Source organism: Arvicanthis niloticus, chromosome 21 (assembly GCF_011762505.2).
Source record: "Arvicanthis niloticus isolate mArvNil1 chromosome 21, mArvNil1.pat.X, whole genome shotgun sequence".
Lineage (NCBI taxonomy): Eukaryota > Metazoa > Chordata > Mammalia > Rodentia > Muridae > Arvicanthis > Arvicanthis niloticus.
The window spans coordinates 3,606,992-3,630,008 of record NC_047678.1 but is presented as its reverse complement, the minus strand read 5'-3'; the positions used below and the strand labels follow the sequence as shown (position 1 = coordinate 3,630,008).

Below are 23,017 nucleotides of genomic sequence, written 5' to 3'. Positions count from 1 at the left end.
GTGGTGGAGGATTTAAATTCTCAATCCTGCCCCCAGGGATACACTTCCTCCAGCAAGGGCACACTACCTAGATTTCCCAAACAACATTACCAACTGGGGACTAAAATTGTTCAAATACTGGAGCCTATAGGGGATATTTATCATCCAAACTATCACAAAGATACAATTAACATCCATGAGTAATTTCTAAAAATGTAGACATAGATATTGAATTATGAGGCCAATTGGTGGTTTAAGAGAATGCTTAACTTGCTAAGAAACTCTGGGCCTTTGTTACAGTCCCCCTCAAAATTTAGGAATTCAAGTTGATACCCACCTTTGGATATATAGGAGTGTTAGTCTTTTTTTTTTTAAAAAACTTAGCAATTCAATCCAGTGCATCTTCATGTTTTGTGAATCATGCACCATCTTTCTGTTGCATACAGCAACTTTTATAAAGTTTAAATACTTTCCCCATTACCATAATGACCATTGCCCCAATCTTTCCCAATAGAATTGCCTCAAAGTAAGTATGAAATCAATTGGCCATATGTAAAAAGAATTATTTACAGATGGTTACACCAGAAAACAAATTTAGATTTTCTATCTTATGGCCACGTTGACTACAAACAATGACAGTATGGCCCATATTATTTCAACAGTACAGCAACCTAATTTGCTAAATATAAATGAAAATATATGTATGCAATAAGAATTAAGAACTAGTGAAAAAAAGGCCATGTATATGAAGGAGAGTAGGCAGGGGTATATACGAGGGCGTGGAGAGAGGATACAGAAGGGACTAGTGTTGTAATTATAATATTATCTGACAAAAAATGAGTAAAGAATATTCCATGTACCAAGCACTGGGAAGTAAGCATTTACTCTTTTACAAAGAGGTAAGGTAACTGTAGTTTTTCACAGATGAATTATAACATATACAGAAGTCTTCTTTCACTTTAGTACTTTAGTACTTTAAAGTACTTTTAGTACTTCAGTACTCTTTCTTTTTAATCATAAATGAAGAATAAATTTTACCAACTGCCTTATCTCATATTCTAAAATATTACATTTATTATGCCTTTTTTCAAATATGTTGATTATGTTGTTTTTATATGTGAAAACAATGTTTTATTCATTGTTCAAATTCTACTTAATTATTTGGTATTATGACATATATTCTTTGGATTTCATTTTCTAATATTTAAATACAGCTTCTCTTTCTATGTTCATGTTCATATGAAGTTCTGGTATTTGCTGTTAGTGTCTTCTTATAGCTTTAATAGATAACAGTGGCCTTCTAAATTGAATTTAGAAAACTTTATTATCTTCTAAAGCAGTGGTTCTCAACCTCCGTCATGCTGTGACCCTTTAATACAGTTCCTCATGTATTGTGGTAACCTCCAACCATAAAATTACTTTGTTGCTACTTCATAACTATAATTTTGCTATTGTTATGCATCGTAATGTAGATATCTGACATGCAACCTCCAGTGGGGTCCTAATCCCCAGGTTGAGAACTGCTCGTCTGGAGTATTATCATTTGATCCTGAACTTTTACTTGGGAAATTGATTATAATTGTACACGTGGCTGATCTAGTTAACAAAATGTGATGTCACCTTCTACTTCTTCAGTTCATTTTGAGAAACTGTCAACTAAGTAATGCGTGCGTAATAAAAATTCCTGAGCTTACTGGGGAGAATGTCTTTAATCTTTATATTTACTTAGATTTTCACAGCTTTATTTATAGTTGTCCTCTTTTGAATTTAATTTTGAAATCTATTTTCTCATTACTAGCCTCATTTGCTTAAGAGATTTAATGATTTCTAATACATGCTTTTAAACTATAATAACACATTTACAATAGCTAACAATGTCACTATCTTCTGCCACTTTTTATTTTATTTTCTGTGTATGGGCATTCTGCATGAATGTCTTTGTGCCATGTGTACAGTGTCCTCAGAAGCCAGACCAGATGGTGAATCATATAGGATTTTCTGCCTGATGTCAGCTGCCTTATCAGTGTCAGGGATTGATCCGGAATCCCCTGGAAGAGCATATGATGCTTTTAGCCACCTAGCCATCTTTCCAGCCCCAGTTTCATTTTATTTCTACTAATTTTCCCTCTAAAGGTTATAGGTTATACATCCTTGTTTGTTTGTTTTACATATCTAGAGATTAATGATGTGTTATGGATTTTGTTTTTCAGTGTTGCTCTCCAGACAGATACCCAATTATGAATCATCTAAGTAAGACCTTTGCAAAGATTGCCTCATATTTCCATCTGCCTGCATTTATGGTATTTAAAAAGCATCCTCAAGTTCATTAAATACAAACTCAATTTCTGTCCACAAAAAAACATTTTTTTTCATAGTAGCCTAATTCTTTTCAGTGATATTTCCACATCTATTAACTGGGAAGTATTTTTTGGTTAAATTAAATCTCTTCATATTAACTTTTCTTTGGAATCTGTTGGTATACACAATGTATTGAGAGGTGGGAATAAGTGGCTTTGGAGCCCAATCTTCAACTGTGGGCCTCTACCTTTCGACTGGCTGCCAACATGTAAACTCTTCACCTGTGTCCTAATACAGCTCCTTATCTAAGCATATGGCACTGACTCTTTGGCCCTTAGATGTGATGGATACTATGAGCTAACTTTATCCCTCATTGTTTTCTCCTCTTTTCACAGCTAAAAATAAGTTAAGAATGCATATAAGTCTATCGTTTATTTTTCCTTACGTATACATTCTGAATGTGTTATTGGTTGTGTTAAAAAACTGTTCAGTTGAAAGTAAGTTATATAGGTAGTTAGACTTTACACAGTGCTCACGTGATCTGCTCACACTGTGCTAAGACTGAACTCTCAGAACCCCAAAGAAGAACAAACGCCAATCAATTCGGCACACAGCTTCACGCTCCCAACAGCAAAAGTAGTACACACCATTGGTAACCCAATTCTATTGTGCAGTAGTGGCTTAATTCATGAAAGTCCAGCCCAGAGTCTCATTCGTCAGCCTGCTCCCAAATTCTATAACTGCTCATTAATCCATTTGTTTAAATTGGTTGCACTGCATTCTGCTACTTGCTGCTAGAAAATGCTGACTTATAGTTTCTCTGTCTTTGATCAATACTAATATTTGGAAGGGTTGTCAAAAGGATTGATTAGGAGAGCTCAAGTGAAGCCTTAACTATGGATGCCTGCAAACAATTAGGTGTTTGCTGTCTTACTGTTGGTTTTTCTTTTATTATTTAAATTCACTCTTTTTTCCTGTCCACCCTCCTTCTCCCGAGCCTTCAGGTGTGTTTTAAACAGTGTGTATTCATGTGTGCCAAGTGCAAGCTCATACCCTTGGATACTCAGCAGAGGCCACTGAATCCTCTGGAACTGGAATTACAGGCAGCAGTGGTGGGTGCTTGAACCTGGATCCACTGCAAGAACAGTAAGTGCTCTTAACAACAACCCCATCTCTCTGACCCCCTTATTATCTTAAAGCAGCATGACAGAACACCTGAGCTTAAATAATGACATTTGTGGATGTCATTCCGTAGCCATGGTCAACTGTTTTATTGACCTTTAAGGCTCTGTTTCTGTATCTATAAACTGGAAAAGAAGTTTATGTATTTCATGATGCTGTGTCAAAATTAAATTAAATTAAACTACATGTGTAGATAAAATTCTGACTTCTCAAGTTGTTCTTAGGCTCCAAACAAATAATTCAGTTCAATTACACAGACTTCCAACACTGTGTCCTGTTAAGTGCCAAACTCACATTATTTCCTCAGAATCCCCAGTCAGCTCTTATCGTACAACTCAGTTCCTCTGCATTCTGCTAGTCTCTGCTGAGTCCACTCAAATATATATCTTGTTCCCTTGATAGGAAGTACTCTGGACTTGTAAACCATTATGGCCATTTCTCTGACCTTGGGACTCTAACAAACACCAACATACATTTATTTCAACCTTTTGTTCTTTTTACAGTAGTCACCTTGACTCATTTCTCCTTTAGATCTGTGACAGTGACATTACAAACTCATCTTTCCGGATCACTTAAACAATTGCTGACTAGATGATATACCATGTTATCTATGGAACAAGACTAGAATGATGGTTTGAAGATCATTCCATTAAATGAAGAGAAAGTAGAGGTAAGTACTTAGTTAAGAAGCACTTTTAAACTCCATCAAGTTTGAATTATCAAATTTATTTCACTTGTACCAAAATAAGTCAACTTATCTCTTATTTCTTATTATTTCTACAATAGAGACGATAAGAATAACAAAGGAACTATAAGGTACCACATGTAACAATCAATTATCAACATCAAACTCTGGGGATGTTGTCCGAATGACATGTAAAGCTCGCTGAAATGGTTAGGAGCATTGGTGTTAAGTCTAAGCCGACAGCAGAGTTACCAGACATGTTCCTACACATTGATATCCAGGATTTCACTTCAAAGACCCCTTGTTGAAACAGAACATTGGGTTGTGTATGGGTTGGTAAGTGGATATTTAAATTTCAAAATTCAACTGGGAAATTCTCTTAGGCAAATGCGTTGAAGAACCATTCTCTATCTGAATCCTCTTGAATCCACACCCCTCCCTCACACATACACTATTTGACTTTCTATCACCACTGAGGATATTTAAGTCTAATCAGCTCAACATTCCTTTGCTAAAAACAACAGAAAATCTAGTACATGTGTGGCAGTAAGTAGGGCAAGGTAGGTTTATTTTTAAAAAGAAAAAACAAACAAACATGCAAAACGCCTCCTGGCTGATGTAATGTTCTGTAATTTCAGTAGCGTGATTATTCACATATATTAGAGATAAGCAATATTGGTGAACTAGTGAAACAGTAACAAATCAATATGAGAAGAAAAAAAAAAAAACATAAAGTAGAAAGCCAGCAGCTTATAGCTGTATTAAGCACAATTTAATGAGTTACAGTTTCCAGTTACATGTACCTGATCGATGGCTCCCAGTTCATCCACAAAGCTGTTCACTTCTGATAGGAGCAGTGGTATAATAGACTTCCTCAACAAGCTGCAGCCTCCTAGGGTTACTAGGCTCTGAGAGACATAACACTGCACCTGGAACTACAAAGGAAATGGAGTGAGAATCTATTTTCCATGACATCGGTGTATTTAATTGATAGCATCTAAGACTTTTATTGCTACGAAGAGTAAAAGATATTAGCATACGTCTTAGGATTAATACTGAGAAAAACTGTAAAAAAATATTTTAATATAGGTGCTCTGATTTTATGTAGAAGTCAAAAGTTTTAAATGTATGACAGAGAGCTAAAATGTAATGTCAAACTGTCACAGAGTATGAGTTTCGAATAGATGAGAGACCACATGCAAAGTGAATAAGAAAAATAACAAAATGAATTTTTAAGTCCTCACTTGATAGCAGACATACATATAAACACGTAGATTTAGAGAGTGAACTTTGAAGTCCACGGAACTAAGGGTTTTCTGTGTATCTCACTTCCACAGTGGAGAGAACAGGGTGGAGCACTTCCCTACTTGCCATGAGTCAGGCTTTATAATTATGAGGAAAATATGGGACAGTCTGAGTTCCTCTTTGATAATTCTTTTAAATTTTCAATTATCTATCTATCTATCTATCCATCCATCTATCTATGAACCTATCTATCATCTATTTATTTATTATGTGTGTACATGTACATGTTTGTGTGCCTATGTGCATGTCTGTGTAAAGGTGCCAGAATGTACAAGAACAGGTTAGTGGAAGACTTGAAAGAGTTGGTTCTCTCTTTGCGTGTGTGGATGTCAGAGATCCAACTCATGCCATCTGTCTCACTGGCAAGCTCTTAACCACTCATCCATCCTGCCAAAGCATCACCATTAGAAAAAAAAAATGTAAATGCCGATAGGACACAACCCATCATATCTCTACTATTAGAAATAAAGTCATAGGCTTAAAATCACACTAGGATGTGTAAAACTCATGAGTATGAGTTCAAATAATATGACCTTTAAAGTTGCTGAGAGCCTTAAAATACAAATGACCAGATATACTCCCTGCTATCCACAAGCACAAATAACACAAGGAGACATCAATTTCAGTGCTATGTATCCAAGGTGAAATTGTAAAGTGTTGTGCTCTGTCTTTTAAGATGACCATGTATCTACAGATATATCTCAGGTTGACTTTAATAGTACATATTCTTTTAGGATGTTCATGATGACAATAATAATGATCAAGTTACAAGAGCTAATGAAACTATGCACATAATTCTGGAATATATAACACACTTCATAGTAGCCTAAGTTAACTTAATTCTGTAAATAAACTATCATAAAAACACTTCTATAATTCCTTATAATTGTTTATTAACAACGTAATTGTTTAAGATTTAGATTGCTCATAAAAATGTAGTGCTACTTTGAACCTTAAAGTTTTTGCAGCATTTTCATTTTTATAGGTAAAGAATCTGAACTCTAAGACATTTCAGATGGTTATTTCAGTTAAACTGATGCTTTAATTGTGTGCATACCTTTCTCCACACTTTAATAACTAAGTCTTTTTTCAGTAAGTTTTGGGTCACAGTTGCCAACATGCAAAATGACAACTGTGATGTTAACTACTTGGAAGGAATTTTAGGTACATAAAGTTAAGACACACAAAATGCTTAGTATATAGTCAGGTACCTATTAAGGTTCTCCAGAAGTAATACAATGCTCTAATTCATAACAATAATATAAAAAGTGTTGCTGGTCATATGATATAAATTTAAATTATTAGCCACTGAAAAGTTAAACAATAGGAATCAACTTTTATGGAATGATGTAATTCTGCTGGACAACAATGCTGAGAAACAGACAATTTTGAAATAAAGACTATCTATAGTACAGCAATGAGCTACAATTCTAACTAAATTTCACAAAGAAAAAAAGCTATATAACTCTTAGTGTTGTTTACAATGATGTAAATGTTACTTTTAAATGACCTCTATATATCTAAAGTTATAATCAAAGCTTCTTCTCTTTCGATAAACAATGGAACCTTCTGGAGAGACTGACATAAAGGCCTGTATTATCAACAACTTATTTTAGTTAACTATGAAAGTGCTGGCTCAACATCCAGATCAACTTTTTTCTATTAAATCTTCCTGTATTTCAGGACTCTAAAGAACTAGAAATAATCTGTTCTCAAATGCCTGTGTAGGGAGGCTGAGCTGAGTTCTGCTGCTGAGATGTGTTCACTGAGTCTCTGAGTTAAAGGTGTACTACAGAAGAACACACTAGAAGTAGGTTGTGAGTGTGCATTTCATTGACAAGGATCTGACTCAGCAGTTATTCTGGACCTACCTAATTATACAGGCTCTTAACCATCTGATCATCACATAAGCAGCAATTGCATTTGTTGTCTTATGATTTAGAAAGTTCTTCCTTAAAACACAGTTCCCATGTGTATTGTTCTGCTTTGTTCTGTAATGTTTAGTTGTGCATGATCACCTGGAGGATTTGCTGGATATATTACTGTATTACAATCTTGGAATATTCAGGGTGAAAATTCCTATTTGCCCAGTTAATTGTCCATATGACCTACATAGATAATAGTATGATCTAAAAATATCAGAAGATGGTCAACCTGATCTAAGCATCTAGGATTACATTGTGTTATTGTGCAGAGGTGGCATTTCCTGGAGGAGCAACAGTAGCCTACGACTGGTAGGTGCACGGTGATCCTATTATGCAGGCAAAAAGAGGCACTTAGCATTTGCTTGTTAACAAAAGCATATTGTTTCTTTACTGTTTTAATCTATGTCATTCTGTTGTCTCTTAGCCACTATTTTAAAAGAACTGCAATCTTCAAATTATTCCACAGGACAACATGTTGACGTACTATATTGATGTTATTTTGATAGTAAAAAAGCAGGTATTCTGAAGGCTCCAGAAAGTGGAAGAAAAATCTCAGAATTTGGGAACATAAGAACACCTGGGAAGTTCCTGGGTCTGATTCATATTGTAATACTCCCTCCTCGGAGGAAAACAAGGTTGCTTCAATATGCATTCCTATTATTAGAAATGCAATGTTTAAAAGGTCTTTTTTGAGTAACTATGGCAAAAATATATCCATTTTCTGTACAACTTAGACATATATATTGAGTAAAACCCAAGGTTTTAGAGGCTGAGAAACAAGTAAAAGGTGAGAAAAAATGTAGGTCCCATACTTGGATCTGTGAGCTATCTTGTAGAGAAAATTTACTCCAGCAATATGGCTGCTCTGGCAAGGGATCACATCAAAAGACCTTCTTGGTCTGTGTAATCTGGCTGGAAGGACCCACTTTTAATATCTCTGGTTGGAATACAAACATATCCTTAACATACACCAATAATCCCAAGCAATGAAGGTAAAGATAGTTTGTAGAAAGAAGTTCTTAAGTTTGGAAGTGACAACTAATTGAGGGGGAGACAAAGTGATAAATCAGGGAAAGATTTGACAGAATAATTAGGAAATAGGGTCATTTCAATTCTCAAAAGAACAAGACAGGGCAGAAAGGTAACTTAAAGGAGTGACCACAAAGAAAGAGAGAAAGGAGGAAGTTTTACCTGGACAGTTTTACAGAGATAGGATGCAGGTAAAGAAAGAATGAACCAGAGAATAAGAAGCCAGATGACTGGAACAGATTCCAAGAGTTAGTTTGAGGCTAAGCAGGGTAATTTAGTCAGAAATTGAGAGAAGCCAGTTTGAATCAGAGGAGTTTGAGTCAGAACAACTGAGTTGAGCCAGTCAGCCACAGTTCTGATAGAACTAGAAAGGGTGAGCTTATTCATTAGTAAGCCTCTGAGACGACACTTACATCTGGTGAATAGAAGTTACTGTTATATCTGGCATATAAATTATAAAATTATAAAAAATGCATATACTATAAAATACTACTTTGGTTTGCTAAAAGTCAATTTTATATTTTAGAGTAAAAGTTTCTGCCAGAATTAATTATACAAAGCAAGGTGAAATAATTACATGCGTTAACATTTTTCTATAGGGGAGGCTACTCATTAGAACCTCATGTTTCTAAAGAATAAGAAAAAGAAAATTAATGATTAATAGCAAATGTTAAATAGGCATATAGTGATTCAAAGTTGATTTATGGCAAGTATTGACAAAATGTAGTCTGCGGGCCAGAAGTTAGTCTCACTACATATAAAAGGCAAGACATTTTAAGAGCTAGCACAATGCAGCCCGCTTTCATCCTGACATTAAAAGACAGTGCCCTGAATGTAATAATAGTTATAGTGTACAAATTTAGAAGACATATGAATGATATGTGTATCTAATTAATGAGAGTAAAGAGCATTCAATAATAAAGTACTGGATTTAAATTAAGACTACTCTAATCAGAGAGACAGATAATAAACATTTTAAATATTTATTCTTATTCAATTTATTCATGTGCATGTGTACATGTCTAGTGAATGTATGCAACATTTAGGAGCCTGCAGAGGGCGGAAGACAGTGTCAGATCTCCTGGAGCTGGAGTTACAGAAAAGTTGTGAGCAACTTGACATAGACTTTAGGTATTCAACTCCAGTCTTCTGGAGTAAAGAAAAGAACATAAAGAGTTCTTTTCCTATGTAAAATATCTAATAAAAAAAAGATAATGGGTCTGGCAAAAGAAAAAAAATAGTTTACTTATTTCAAATTATTTTCAAAAGTTTCCAGGAGATGCTTATTGGCTAAGATCTTATTTTAAGCTCTCCACAAAAGAATTTAAGTCTCTGTTTAATATTCTCAAGAGAGATGCAAATCCTAATTTCCCTCAACAATTAATTAACAAAAGAGGAGTAATTTTACAAAAAGTAGAAGAAGCTATCATTAATCAATATATTATATAATTGATTAATTGTTGGCTGTTTTATAATAGTCCTTTGATAAAATAGATTATTAATAAAGATTCATATTTCTTTAAATAGTGTCTTCATGACTCTCTGAGGGTGGAAGGAGTGGATGTTGGCGCTTCTGCCCTGATTTTACAAGAACTCTGAAAAATAAGCTTTAAAAACAAAAGAGGGGGAACTGTACCCCCCAGAATGAGTCTCCCAAAAATATTCTACATCATGCCTTGTTCACTTTTAAGTTTCTAAAACTGAAAGCTCATGGCAAATCTGCTGCTGACTGCCTCTGATATCAGTGAGACCAATAAAAACTATGCCACAGCTATGTGGAAAAACCGGCTTACCCTTAAATGGAATGGCCAGGACCCAGTTCTCATATGGGGCCAAGGATTGATATGCCTGTTTGATACCATAGAAGGCACAGCTAAATGGCACTAAAAAGATTAATGAAATAAATTGGGCCACAAAACCAGGCCCAATTATAAATAAGATGAATAACAATTGACATCCAGGGCAGAGAAATCTCCCTGAGAATTCCCTTCGTTTTCCTTTCACCCGTGATGTCTGCTGTTAGAAATTCTAATCCTGATGCTGGCCTCTGGATTTATACTACTCAGACCTTCGATGGGCCTTTGACAAGGACATCAAACAGCTAGAGATTGACATCACTAATTTGAAAAAATTCCTTGTTTTGCTGTCTAAAGTGATCTCCAAAAATTGTGAAGGACTTTATTGGACTTGATTTTCTCTTTTACAATAGAAAAGACTGTGTACAGCTCTAGACTGTGCACAGCCCTTGAAGAATGTTGCCTCTACATAGACAAGACAGGGATGATTAAAGAAAGCATGAAAAAGGTCAGAGAAGACCTTGAGAAAAGACAGAGAGAGAAAGAGAAAGATGAGAGCTGGTACAAGAATTGGTTTTCAACTTCTCCATGGTTGTCAACCCTACTTCCTTCCATCTTGGGACCATCAATTGGGTAATTTTTGCTTATTTCTATTGATCCTTGGACCTTAAATAGGCTAACTAACTTTGTGAAACAACAGATAGATAATTTGGTAGCAAAATCTATTCAGATATATTATCATAAGTTAGCTATGGAGCACCATAAGACTCAAGATGAGGTTGTTACTCTATCCAGGGTGTTCCCAAATCCCATCTCCACCCAACCTAAAAGAGGGGACTTCTGCCCCTAGACCAAGCAGAGAGGGGCCACCCAGAATCCCCTCTGACTGACGATCTGAATCCTTGCTTAGGCTGCAAGGCTAAGCTCTGCAAGGAAATATAAATAAAAGTTAAAAATATCTTTCCGGGTTTCCTGAGGGACAATCCTGATTGCATAGGGGTTGATGTCAAAAGTATCCCCTCTCCAGGAAAATGATATCGTGATGGGTATGGCCCTCATGCCTCACTGGACAATGACAGGAGGACCAGAGCCATTACAAGATCCCCTTTAATTACTGGAGGTCAGGCCTTTATCCCCGCCTTGGCAAGATTAGAATTGCCACGGCCCTTCTATACTTGGAGAAGAGAGGAGATGTCAGGAGTAGCCTTGCTTATACACTGAAGGCCTAAAATCAGCCATAAGCCTAAAATCAGTAATAGGCCTGACATACATGCCTGCTAAAACAAAGTCTTGGGTCTCTGTGGAAAAAACACTGAAACAGATGGCTATAAGCTATTGTAAACAGGCAGCTTCTGTGGAAATTTACCATCCTGAGTAGTCATAGGCCTTGTAAATAGGCAGCCTTGGCAGATAGTACTAACTTAGATAAGGACAAGTGAATCATAGGCAGAGTCATAGTGACCTGTCCCCTGAACCTTCACCCAGCTGATACCCTGTTCTGAAAGATATCTGTACTCCCCCTGAACACCTATGCTCCTATGTCATCCCCTTCCCCACATCCTCCCTTTTTGTGTTTATAACCCCTGTGTTAAAAAGTAAAAATTATGATTTGATAATTTAAAAAAAATTTAAAAAGCAAAATCAAACTCTGAAAAAAATGAAAAAAAAATACTGAGAAAAAATAAAAGAGAATTGTAGCACAAAAAAAAAAAAAAAAAAAAAAAAAAAAAAAAAAGAGTTCTTTTCCTTACTACTGAACCATCTTTCTGGTTTTAAGTTAGTAGTTTAGATGTTAAACTGCTTAACATCATGCAAGGTAAACTCTTACATTAACTATTGGACTTACCTTCTCTACAGAATAGTAGTACGTCTACATCAAGGAAGGATCTACAGATTATTACAGAGCCTAAGAGACGCAGGATCTTCCAAAGCACATGTTCAGAATGCTCAGGCCTTGAACTAGCCAGTCAGAGGATGCATTTGGATGTCAGCTCAGAGGATAACCACTGTGTTATAGCACCTCTAAATTTCTGTAATGTATATTGTCTTTGAAGCTATTATTATTTTGAAAATCTCTTTGTGTGTGACTCTCCCTGGCTCTCTGGCTCTGTCTGCCTTCCTGCTCTCTCTCTCTCTCTCTCTCTCTCTCTCTCTCTGTCTCTCTCTCTCTCTCCCTCTGTGTGTGTGTGTGTGTGTGTGTGTGTGTGTGTGTATGTGTGTGTGTATGTGCGTGTGTGTGTGTGTGTTTGCAGAAGAATGCATTGCTGCAGAGCCCAGAAAGGAATGTCACATTCATTGACCCTAGAGTTACAGGGGTTGTGAGCTGCCTGATTGCCTGATGTAGGTGCATGGGTGCAGTGAGGGGCAGTAGAGACTTCTAACTGCTGAGCCATTGTTCCAGCCCCTTCGGTGATGTATCTTAACAGTAGATTTCTTAGATTCATCCTTGGGCATACTACTGGTAAAAGATGGGCTAGTGATGCCAACATGCTGAAAAGCAGCCTGTGGCTCATGCTGCAAGATGGGTACGAATACACACCATCACAAAGCTCTTGTAATATATTGTAGGATTAAGTTTGATTTTATTTATGTGTATGTTTGCTACATGTATGTCTCTGTACCATAGAGATCAGAAGAGAGCACCATATTCCCTGGAACTGGAGTTACTCATAGTCTACGGCCTCTAGAAGACCAGTCAGTGCTCTTAACCATAAAACAATCTCTGGTGCCTATGGGATTATTTTAGGATTTAGATTATTTTAGGTTTTGTGCTCTCTCTCTCTCTCTCTCTCTCTCTCTCTCTCTCTCTCTCTCTCTCTCCTCTCCCCTCCCTCTATCCTTCCATTCCTTCATTCTTTCCTTTGTTTCATTTTTTTCTTTTTGTCTTGTTCTCTTTGCAACTTGACTGTGTGGTTTCTGAGCATGAAATAAACATCCTTATTATGCTCCAAACTCAAATGTTTGAACAATCCTGAAAGGGAACACTCAGGAGCTAATATTACCAATACTGTTAACAATGTAGCAATAGTTACTTCTAAGACTCTGCCAAACATTCATGTCTATATTTGGTTTCTGGTTTAGATTTATAGTACTAAGTATTCCAGGAAACTAGAAATTGAGAAGAAAAACTAATTACTTTTGGCATTTGGAACATGAAAATGCAAAACAACTTTTGGGAAAAAGCAATATCAATTTCGGTTTTCAGAATTTCTACAGATTAAAATTCAGATGAAGAAGCTATAGAAATAAACTTGAAAATAAGCTACCATCTCAAAAGCAGTAAGAGAAACAACAAATATGACTTCCAAAGATATGAGTGATTTCCAAAGGCATTTATGAGACATCAAGTATAGGACAGAAAATAATTATGAATTAAATCACCCGGAGTACTAGAAGAACAAAAACAATTGTAAATGAGAAGTAAATGATTAAAAATGTAAATTAAACCAATGAGATTAATATCAGATTAAGGGGAAATGAAGGAAAGGAAATGAGATCTATAACACGGAAAACTGTGTGAGGTAAGGAGAGGCTATGGGTCAGAGCAGAGTCAGAATGTTCAGCTTATTCAGGGATTGAAAAAAAAGAAAAAAAGGAGAGACGACACTGATAGCTGGAAGGGGAGCAGAATGTGAAATGCTATTGCGCAGTGGGGAGCACGTAGCAGCCTGGCCTAGTATGTACAAGGCTCAAGATTTGCTCTCTGATTAATAGAGAGGTGGTGGCAAGGAGGACAAGAGGGTAGAGAAACATGAAAGGCTAAAGGAGGACAAGTTATTGAACAATGAAGCTCACATACACAAGAACTGTGACGCACGGTAAAATAACATGTTAATAAGACTGACAACATAGTTATTCACCGGAGCAATGAAAGCATCAATGGTCTATCACCACAATGATGCCCTAACAAAGTATTTATTAGCCTATAATTTTGTATATCAAGCAGAATTAGTCTTCAGAACAAGAGATACAATGCAATCCAGATATGAAATGAGTAGTAAGGTGAAATACAACACCTCAGTATATGAAATATGAGTCAGTTTATCAGTGATGGAATCACAGTAAAGGCACATCATAAGGCTCCTGTGCATGCCTGACAAAGGCAGATTCTCATTTTCTTACATGTATGATCTCAAGCATGCTCTGTCATTCAGAGAATTTTTCTGTCCCTATCCTCAGAGAGGGCTACATCATTCAAAAGGATTCAAGGCACTGTCAGGAAGGATAAATTCTAACAATTATGTTACCTGAGGTTTCTCTAAATCCACAAAGTATTGAAAAAAGACTAGCTTTATTATCAATAATTATTTGCTACACTGTGGAAAACAAATATATAAGAGAAATGAATAGCATATATATGTGTATGCATATATATGCACATATATGCATATATATATTCTACATTAAAATAGAAATGAGCTAAAATAAAATGCTGGTTGTACAAGTATTTAAGAAAGTAACTACAAAAGTTCCCACCTCTAGACAAAGAACTACCAGAAATTCATAACTGATGGGAGAGGATCTACTGTCCCAGGGACAAGGCATCTTAGTTTTTGTATAATTCACAGTGGTCAGTCCTGAGACCATAGACACAGCACCATCAAAAACAAATTTAACAATGCACATATGCACACATATTTACCTTTTTTACTTGGGCTTCTGGCTATTTACACACACACACACACACACACACACACACACACATACACACAGAGAGAGCGAGAGCGAGCGAGAGAGAGAGAGAGAGAGAGAGAGAGAGAGAGATCCATACACAGGCCACATACATATGTATGCATGCATGTATGTATAGTATGTAATTGTAAAGTCTAAAAATTACTTTGTTTTGAAAGCAAAGATACATGAAAAAATTGAAACTAGCAATGTGAGGTTTAGCACATGCAGCAGGGCTAAGAATCTTGGCACAAGACTGAAAGCTTTGGCAAGTTGAACATAAGATTCTTTTCCATGGAGATACTAATTTATTCAGCAATATAATAACGGGGGAGGCGGCGGGAGCGATAGCTCAGTGATTAAGAGTACTGGTTGCTCTTCCAGAGAATCTGTATTCAGTGTCCAGCAACAACATGGGAGGTCACAACTCCCTGTAACTCTGATCCCAGGGGATCTATCATCTTCTTCTGTCCTCTGACAATACTCCATGCATATGGAACAGTGACATACATTAGGAAAAAATATACATACTGAAAAATAAAGATTTAAAAATAGGAATCCTATCTAGGGATCTAATAAGGTAAGAAAATATGGGAATGACAGGTATGAGAAGAATGTATCAGACCCTCGGGAGTACAGACTTTTCTATAGAGATAACACATTTTTTTAATGTTTGCTTTGATAGGAAGGTTTTATGGGAATCTTGTTATTTCATTTAGATTCTCAATCGTGCTTTCCTCACATTATAGAGGAAAATGGTGCTTAGGAACGTGTTTTGTTTTGCTAGCTCAAGGCCTTGAAGTTTTCCAGTATCCATTATCCATATACAGTACTCTCTGTATTAAGTCCCTTGTCCTTTTACAAGTGAGAAAATAAAAATTTAAAAATATGGCAGTGATAATAGGTTGGGGCAGTGATGTTTGCTTGTCTAAAGCAACCAATGGCTGCTTTTAGCTATCAAGGATACAGCAAAATCAGACTTTGGAGTCAGGAGTGTAATGCATATGGAAAGGTAGCAGGCAGAAGAGCTGGCTGGGATGCTGCATCAGTGAGACAGCACAGGGATGCCCAGGTCTGACTTCCTCTTACTCCCAGGGATTTACTTGATTTTGTTTCACATCATCTGGGTCTTCACTTTTTTTGTGTGAGTTGATTTCTATTGAGCTGAGGCAGATTTATTGTCCACCAGCGGCTAAAACCAATTTCTGAATGTGCCCTCACTCTACACACCATGGGCAGAGAGCCCTTCTGGGCATCTCTAATACCGTTCGTGTCACTTCTGTTGAACACTTGAAGTATGGGGATAATATTTTATGACCAAGGCGTTTTTATTAACACAAACAGGTTACTCCTTCTCTCCTTATACTGACTTTATGGAGGAGCAGACCTTTCTTTCTCACTCTTGCAGAAGGTTGCTTTGTTTTGCCCTTGAGGCCTGTGTTCTAGAGTAACAGTTCATCCATCACTTCTTGTTCTGAGCATGCCTGCAAGCAGTCTTGTCCTTTCCTTTGTAACTTCCACTTGTTTTTACCTCCTCATGCCTACACAGTAATGCATGTTTTTTTCCTATACTACAGATATATAATTATAAGGACAATTTCTCAATAATAGAACTATCCGAACCAATCTAAACACCATTTTTCCTAGATACTCTAACACACGGTCAATTAAAATGATAATTATCAGTAGATATGTAAATTGTTATTGGCCAGTATAAGCTTAGTTTCCATTTCAATATGGCTTAATGCATACTGTATTCAGTCCAGTTCCTCTGACTTTGATAAGCACACAGAGCCAAATATTTGGAATAAATAAGAATAGCGATGTATTGCCAATATAAATTATGTAATCTGATTCCAAGTAATCCTTTAATAATACTTCATAAATGATGAAGAAATGGCAACTGTGAAATACTCCTGACTCATGTGTTAGCTTTCAGTTTCAACTTGTCCTCATTTAAATCTTGCCCTTATTTGCATATGTTTTGTCTCCAATACCATATCTGTTCACACATTCAGGCTATGTTACCTTCTGCACAAACTTCAGACTCCACTTGTTACTTGATCAGAGATTGTAGACCCCAAACATTAACTTTTATTTCATATAAATTCCAAGGCACCTCTGTAGTTCTATATTATTATTTTAATTCAAAGATGTATAGTAATCTCATTCAGGAATATTTGACTTCATTAGAACTTAAACTTGTTTGTGAAGGGACTAAGCTCAGGCTAAACTGACTCCATGACAGGCTAGAATTTAGTAATTCAGAAGAGCAAGCCTAAGTTGCTGTTTCCCAGAAATGAGAATTGGGATCCTGGAACCCTTGATCAGCCAACCACAACCATGGGCAGCCAATCCGAGGACACCTTGTCATCTGGCCTGAAGTAAGAGTTGGTAGCTAGAATGAGTTAAGCAAACACCATGGAAAGTGCCCGGAGTGCTAGCCAATTATAGAACTAGCCAGACCCCTAGAGATAGAGCTTACCAATCAAGGTACAAGGGCACATACCCCTGCCAGGAATTTCCCTTAAATGTTTCCATTTCAGTATGGCTTAATGCATACTCTATCCAGTCCAGTTCCTCTGACTTTGATAAGCATACAGAGCCAAATATTTGGAGTAAATAAGAATAGAGATGTATTGCCAATATAAATTATGTAATCTGATTCCAAGTAAAATAAAAGTTGGCCCTGTGAGTCCACTAGGTGTCCTCATTCTGAATGGGGAGACCCCTGCATGCAGGAAATTCTGCTTAATAAATATCTTTGCTTTTGCATACTACTTGAATCTGGGGTACCATTCTCCAGTGATTCTAGGACCCTTACATTTAGAAAATAAGTACTAGCCAATAGATCAAGGTATTACCCAAACTATTCCCAGGCTTGGCCCAGTACACACTCCCAAATGCACACCCTCTTAGAATCTCTTACAGTGTGACAGAGAAAACCACAGATTCAATGTGATGTAAAGAATCCAGCAGAGAGCTCTAGGACCTCAGCGGACTCCGAAGCCACAGCCGGCTTTTTTCTTTTCCATAGATTTAAAAAGTCTAGCTTTCTGCTTAGGAGAGAAATCCTGGTGTTTGTCTTCCTGAGGTTTGCTTATGTTGCTTAACCTGTTGATCTCCATTTTCCTTTCCTGAAAACAGGATGATTTCATTCTCTTTAAAGGGTACATAAATGTGCATGCACATCTTCTCTGATTCCATAAGATGGTGTTTTGAGTACTGCTGTAATAAACAGGAATATGCAGATATCTCTGTTTTATGCTGGCTTTCGTTTCTTTGGATATATACGTAAGGACTGTATAAGTGAATTATGTGATAGTTGTAACTTTAGGAATTTAAGGAACCTCCAATATGGACTTTCATAGAGGCTAGTGTAATTTGCAATCTATAGATTGTGTATGGGGGCTCCTATTGCTTCTTCTTCTCCATATGTATTTGTTCTTCTGATGATCACCATTTTGACCAGGTTGAGATAATTGCCACAAGGGACAAGCTTTTAGAGTGATTCATGACATATATGTATATATTTACTTTTCTTTTTGAAGACAGAAGTTCTCTGTGTAGGCTTGGTGGTCTGGAACGTCCTCTCTAGACCAGGACAGCCTGGAGCTTAGAGATACACCTGTGTCTACCTCCAGATGCTGAGATTAGAGGCTTGTGCTAACACACCCCGGCTCTTGCATAACTATGTTATAAAGAGAAAAATGAGGACAGATTAAAGTTCAAACTCTGAATTGAGTAGATAGTACTTAGCATACAAATAGACCATCTTGAATTCTTTCATGAAAAACATCTGATTCAGTAAGGCAGAGATAACTTTTACAGTGTGTGCTCCTAGTGAATGGCTTATGCAGGCAGACATTTTTTTAAAATTAAATGTTCTGTGATAAAATACATAATTTTTTTATGGCTTCCTGGGTACCTGTTTGAAAAATTCCAACTTCTAGATATACAATTACTTCTGCTTTGTAAGAAATCATTTAACTTTTATCCTGATTGCAAAGGTAAGATCATTTTTGGAGGTAGAATACATGAAAGCTAAAATCACATCATCCATTTAACAAGTGCCAGTTTCCCTGCTTAGTCTCCAGATGGTCAGAGCATGTGAGCTTCAGCTAAGACTATAAAATAGAGAACCACAGTATTAACCAGAGATGTCAGGATTGCCTAAAGCTGTCACTCCCTATGGCATCTTCACATATACCACATGACAACAGTATAGCTCTCCCAGACTCTGTGGTGCTTTGTCTGCCTTGACAGTCACCAGGGATTGCTAGGCCTTGGTACCAGTGTTCTCACTCTTAGCCAGGTCAAAATACATAAAATACAGTACAAAACCAAGAGAATCAAGACCATCACAAGGCTAGATAACAAATAACAAAAAATAATAACAATAACAAAAAAGAGCCAATAGGCCAGTACTGGTCTGATCTCTCAATGTTGAGCTAAATATCACCTTAGGTCACTTCTAAGCAGCATATGTGACCTATATTAGCCAATCTGTTTTCAAAGGTGATCTGTCCAACTATAATTCAATAGTATGTCATTGTCCATCCAGGAAACCGTGGAAAACCAGTTTTGACAAGCCACGACTGCAGAATTTTCCTAAGAGATGACTCTACACTCTAGGTTATAGTTCACCTGTATTAGTTCTCTGCTGTTCACAGGTATCAGCAATAAAAAATCCAGAATATGAGGAGTCTGTTTGTGACACAGTCAGCTCTAGGAATGAGCATATACCTATTCAGACAGTGAAATCCATTCTGAAGCCACTACTGTCAGTGTAAAATGCATTGCAAATGTTCCTAGAGGATGTAAAGGCGGAACTGGCTGAATCTTTTGTAACCAGACTAGGCTCACAGTGGTGGGCCTGGGACACCAACCTAGCCACAAAACCTAAGATCCACAACTTGTCATGCCTGCAAGAAGCACTGAGGGATGGTGGCTCAGAAGTTGTGGGATTGGCCATCTAATGACCTGTCTAACTTAAGGCTCAAGTCTGATACTGCCTGAATGGCCAGGATCCAGAAACTAGATAGCTCAGAGACCTAAAGTAGAACCAAAAATGACTGACATACACAAAAAGTCAATGAAATGACTCTTAATGATATTCCACTATACTCATCAATTGGTGCCAACCTCTTTGCCATGAGAGAGGCTTTCTCCAGCAGCTGATGGGAGCAGATACAGAGACCCACAGCTGAAGATTAAACAAAACTCATGAAACTCCACAGAAGAGGGGGAGGAAGAATTGGAGATTATATATATATATATATATATATATATATATATATATGTATATATATACATATATATATATACACACACATTATATATATATATATATAGTTTTTACTCTGAGAACTTAAAAAAATAATACCTGTGCCAATTGGCCATAATGTTTTCACTGAAGCGTAAATGTATTTCTTTTTCTTTTCTTTTTTCTTTGTTTCTTTCTCTTTTTTTCCAAATATTTATTTATTATGTATTTAGTGTTCTGCCTGTATGTATGCCTGCTGCATGCCAGAAGAGGGCACCAGATCTCATTATAGATGGTTGTAAGCCATCATGTGATTGCTGGGAATTGAAGTCAAGACCTCTGGAATAGCAGCCAGCACTCTGAACCTCTAAGCCATGTTTGCAGCCCCCAAAATGTATTTCTAACCTAATATTCAATTCATGGCAGAGCTATAAAAATGAACAGCAAGTCCTTCCTTTACAGGGGTCAGGTTTCTTACAGATGACTATTGAGCCCTGCTTTGTTCTTTGAAACTCCTGGACAAAGATTACAGAAATATTCACTTAATAACCTGGCCCCTGCTCCTGACTGTAACATGTCCTGAGACCAATTTCCACCTCTTAATCTTTCCTCGGAGTTTTACTGCATAAGGTCAAACGCTAGTCCAAAGCTACTCTGTGGTCACTTCTGCTGATTCTACAGGATTTGTCTTCAGCAAGCTAAATGCACTAACTTGGATGTCTTCTTTAATGTTTTCTAGGTAATGAGAACCAATAATTTAAAAAGTCTTGTGAAAAAGGTCTTTTCATTTTAAAAGTGAACACAAAAACAGTGAAAAAAGAGAGAAAACTTAGTAGACTCACATTTTATTCCACTCAAATTATAGCCTCAGTAAAACTACAGATTTTATGCACAATAAAAAGTAAAAAAATATGTAAGTATTTAATAGCATAATGGCATTATGCTATTAATTAATTTATTTATTTATTGAATAATAACCAGATCTAATGAAACAACAACAGGTCTTGTAGGACTAAAACATGAAGTAGTTTAATGTCAACCACACTTATAATGAACAGAGAAAAGAGACTAGTATGTTTTATATATAGAAAACCTTGAAGGACAAAACACACACACACACACACACACACACTTTACAATTTATGAATTATAAAGGTTTTATGGTACTAAATTACTCACAAAAATACTTATGTGATTCTAAACATTACCTGTCTGAAATACAAAATAAAAAAATAGTCCCATTTATAATGTCATGGAAAAATACTTCAGTGGAAATTTAACCAAAAATATTGAAGATCTAAATACTTAGAGCTTTAAGACACTGACAAAAGAAATAGGAGATGACACAAATAAATAGAAAGATAGCTCGTGCTCACGAGATGGAAAAAAAAATTGTTAAATGCTCTTACAACTCAAAGGAATACAGAAATTCAATATAATTCCTATTGAAATTATGTAACATCATTTGACACTGAATTAAAAAAATCAATCTTAAAATTCACATGAAGGTACCAAAGATAACCCATGAGCTACCAAAGTTCTTCTGAGCTCCACACACATGTAACCACACTTGCATGAAGTCACACACTACATAAATGTGGTTTTGTTTTAAAAGAAATGCTATTTAATCAAAATAGCATATTATTTTGTGGAAAATGAGGCATTTTGATCACTGGAATAAAACAGGGCTTCAAGGTATAAACTCACACACTTACGGTCACTGACTACTCACTGCCCTAGTGTTATTGTTGCAATACAATATCCTGACAAGAAATACCTCAGAGCCTGTGCTAGCTGGCTAGTTTTATGTCAGTGTAACATAGCTGAAGCCATCTGAGAGGAGGGATCTTCAATTTAGAACATAAAATGAGGCTGTAGCCAGGCCTATAGAGCATTTTCTTAATTAGTAATTAATATGGAAGGACCCAGCCCATTGAGGACGGTGCTACCCCTGAGATAGTAGCTCTTGGTGCTCTGAGGAAGCAAGATGAGTAAGCCATGAGGGGTAAGCCGGAAAGCAGCAGTTGTCTAGGGCCTTTCCCTGCATCCTGATTCCTGTCCTGCTTGAGTTTTGCCCTGACTTCCTTTGATGATGAACTCCGATGTGGAAGTGTAAGCAAAATAAAGCCTATCCAAGCTACTTTTGGACATGGTATTTCATCATAGCAACAGATACCCCAATTTGACAGCAAGGAAAGGGTTTAATTGGCTAAAATTAAAAGTTACAGTCTATCATTTGGAGAAGTCAAGGCAGGGACTCAAAGCCCTAAGTGTGTGGTTAGTCACATTCCATCCATAGTCAAGAGCAGAGAGAATAAATGCAGGCGATTCTGGCTTTCTCTTTTTTCATACAGTGTATTTTGATCGTATTTTTCTCCTCCCTGATACTTCATATTCTTTCTCTGACAAACAAACAATGGCAACACACACACACACACACACACACACACACACACACACACACAAGTCTGTTTTTGGTTGGCCAACTGCTCCTGAGAATAAGTTCTCTCTGGAGTGAATGATATACTGGTCGAGATTTGTCAAATGGACACAGAGGTCATCTACAGGCAGAACCTCCACTAATAAAATGACTCTTTCTTTATCAGTAATTGATGTGAGGGTCCATGGCACTGTGAGTTGTATTACCTGTGAGCAGGTAGCCCCCTGTCTTGCATAAAAATAAGCTAAGTGAGTCACAGATAAGCTAGTAAACAGGGTTTATTCATGGTTCTGCTTCTCCAAGTTCCTGCCTTGGGTTCCTGACCTTACTTCCCTTCATGGTGGGCTATAATATATAATAAGAAGTAAATACTTTGCTTTCCAATTTGGTTTTGGTTGTTTATCACATAAACAGAAAGAAAACTAGGACTTACACTTGCTT

The 23,017-nt window shown here is 36.7% G+C and overlaps 1 protein-coding gene across 1 annotated transcript in view; it reads right to left on the bottom strand.

The window, feature by feature from the left end:
* Window positions 1–23,017, bottom strand: part of Mei4 (meiotic double-stranded break formation protein 4) — a 103,894-nt gene that overhangs the window by 48,842 nt on the left and 32,035 nt on the right. The window contains exon 2 of the mRNA XM_034484257.2: window positions 4,948–5,079. Within this exon, the coding sequence (XP_034340148.1) occupies window positions 4,948–5,079 (132 nt within the window). The remainder of the gene's footprint in view (window positions 1–4,947; window positions 5,080–23,017) is intronic.